Source organism: Triticum urartu, chromosome 1A (assembly GCF_056163025.1).
Source record: "Triticum urartu cultivar PI428250 chromosome 1A, HENAU_Tu73, whole genome shotgun sequence".
NCBI classification, from domain to species: Eukaryota; Viridiplantae; Streptophyta; class Magnoliopsida; order Poales; family Poaceae; genus Triticum; species Triticum urartu.
This window is the reverse complement of record NC_141873.1, coordinates 308,377,100-308,379,349: the sequence shown is the minus strand read 5'-3', so window position 1 is coordinate 308,379,349 and position 2,250 is coordinate 308,377,100. Positions and strand designations below refer to the sequence as shown.

The following is a 2,250-nucleotide window of genomic DNA, read 5'->3' as shown; positions in this document are numbered from 1 at the left end:
TACTCAACAATACTTACTCCGTCCGATAATGTAGAATATATAGATTTTTGGAAAAGTCAAGCCTCATAAATTTTGATCAAGTTTGCGGAGAAAAATATTTACATTTAAAATGCCAAACATAAACCCTTAAATTAATCATAAGATGTAGTTTCTTATTTTATATTTTTTGTATTGTAGATATAAATAATTTTCCATATAAACTTGATGAAAATTTCTAAAGTTTGATTTTTAAAAAATTCTATACGGACTACATTATGGAACGAAGAGAGTATAAATTTTGCTACAGTACATGAAAGAACTCACACTATTTGGGGCAGCCACGGATGGAGTTAGGAATTTAGCGAGCAAATTCATTAAATCCACACCGAGTAGTCCTTTGTAAGTTTGGGGTGGTCTCGGGCGAAGTCCGAATGTAAATAATCATGTAACTGTGGACTTGTGGATTCGGGGCTCTTTCCCCTCTCTTCTTTAATGAATGATATGCACACTCGTGTATATTCAAGAAAAAAAATTCATTAAATCCACATACTATTTGGGGCTAGTTTGAGACCTTTTTACAGCATGGAGGGAGCCATGCCCCATCCCGGCCCCTGCTGGCTCCGTCTCTGGATGTAGCTAGAGAGAGCATAAAAGTGGCTCCTAGATTTGGGCGAGACTCAGGCACGAACAGAATCAGTATTATGTTCGCGAAATTTGTGAAATCTTGGTTGGATTTGAGTGATTTTTAATTTAATTTGGTTCCTTGGGCTGAAATGAAGACGATAAGCGAAACTATCGAATTACAGTATTGGTGGCCGAAAACTGAATGAACTGACGTTTGTAATAACCGTGAACAGCGAGAACATTACATATATTGATCGGCAAGGATTTACACAGTTGCATGCATGCATGGGCATGCTTAGTTATTCTTCTGACATACTAATACGTGATGAAATGCACGGACGACAATGATATAGCACGGATGACGGATCCGAGTGCGTGTGTCGCGTTTGGCAGCTCGTGTACCTAGGTCACGCGTCTGACCACGTGACCGGCACCACCCCGTCGTCCGTGTCGAGCCCGAGCACCTTCCACACGGCCGGCGACCCGTCGACGATGTTGTTCGCGCACGGGGGCTCGAAGTTGTGCTCCTCGTCGCAGCCATGCTTCGAGTCGCACTCGTCCACCACCGTGGCCGTGGCGGTCCTCCCGTTGGCGGCCCGGATCACGATGCGCTTCCCGCACCGCCCCCCGCCGGAGAACCACCCGGTCGACAGCGCCACGACCATCTGGGAGTCTGGGTGGAACTTCTCGTCGCACTCGGACCTCCCTCCGCCGTCCCCGCCGTCGGCGAAGCTGTTGAGCGTGAGCGAGGCGCGGGTCCTTCCCGTGACGCGCGGGGAGCACGCGAACGTTCTGTAGCGCTGCCCGTCTTCGCAGCACTCGGAGTCGTTCTCCGTGCTGCAGCTGCCGGACTCGCCGGCGATGGTGCCGCTCGGCTGGCATGTCTGGAGTAGAGCGCGGTGTGGGAAGCTGGTGGCGAGGGCTAGGGGAAGGGTCGTGAGCACGAGGAGGAGCGCGTAGGACGCGGGACGAGTAGCCATGCTTGGTTCACTTTGTCCTAGTGCTGTGCTGCTGTGCGGCTGTGCTGTGTGTGGGCGCAAACTTATATAGCCACGGGCTAGAGACGGCGGGGTAAGCAACTTGAGGGTTTTGAAGGGTAAGTTGACTGTTCAATCGTCTCCCTGCTAGCTGAACTTTCAGTCTGTCCATGTGCATGTACACATTTGCAGTCAGGAAGGAGCGCTACATTATCCATTTGTGTACTCAAATTCCGTTCTTTTTTTAAGAATTAAAAAAGATTGGTATGACATTTTTTAACACAGCACAGATGCCGATGCTCATACATACACAACAACGTATGGTCATATCTATGAACACACGCACGAATATCTTATCCCTATGAGCTCTTTTGAAAGACTGAGCCGGTACATCATCTTAAGATTCATGAAGTCGCCACAGACGTCTTAATAGTCGACGGGAATATCTCCTCCCACTGAACGCACATCATCAAAAAGTCTGAAATAAATCCAAAAAAATCAGCAATCTCAAGTCTAAAAATTAAACTTTATTAGTCTGGAACCACTGTCCTCCTAACTACCCAATCACAGTGCCGCAAAATAAAAACTGTCCAATCACAGATTAATTCAATTTACATAATAGGTATGACTTGAAACTGCAGAGACAATACAATTTGTTTGAATAGATTTT

The 2,250-nt window shown here is 46.8% G+C and overlaps 1 protein-coding gene across 1 annotated transcript; it reads right to left on the bottom strand.

The window, feature by feature from the left end:
• Positions 1 to 791: 791 nt before the first annotated feature.
• Positions 792 to 1,614, bottom strand: LOC125506766 (kiwellin-1-like). Its single transcript, XM_048671486.2, has one exon. The coding sequence runs from the start codon at positions 1,581 to 1,583 to the stop codon at positions 1,011 to 1,013; it is 573 nt and encodes a 190-aa protein (XP_048527443.1). The 5' UTR covers positions 1,584 to 1,614; the 3' UTR covers positions 792 to 1,010.
• Between the last annotated feature and the right edge of the window lie 636 nt (positions 1,615 to 2,250).

Excerpts from the sequence above, each read along its gene's own strand:
- LOC125506766 (XM_048671486.2), bottom strand. The coding sequence starts at position 1,583 with ATGGCTACTCGTCCCGCGTCCTACGCGCTCCTCCTCGTGCTCACGACC.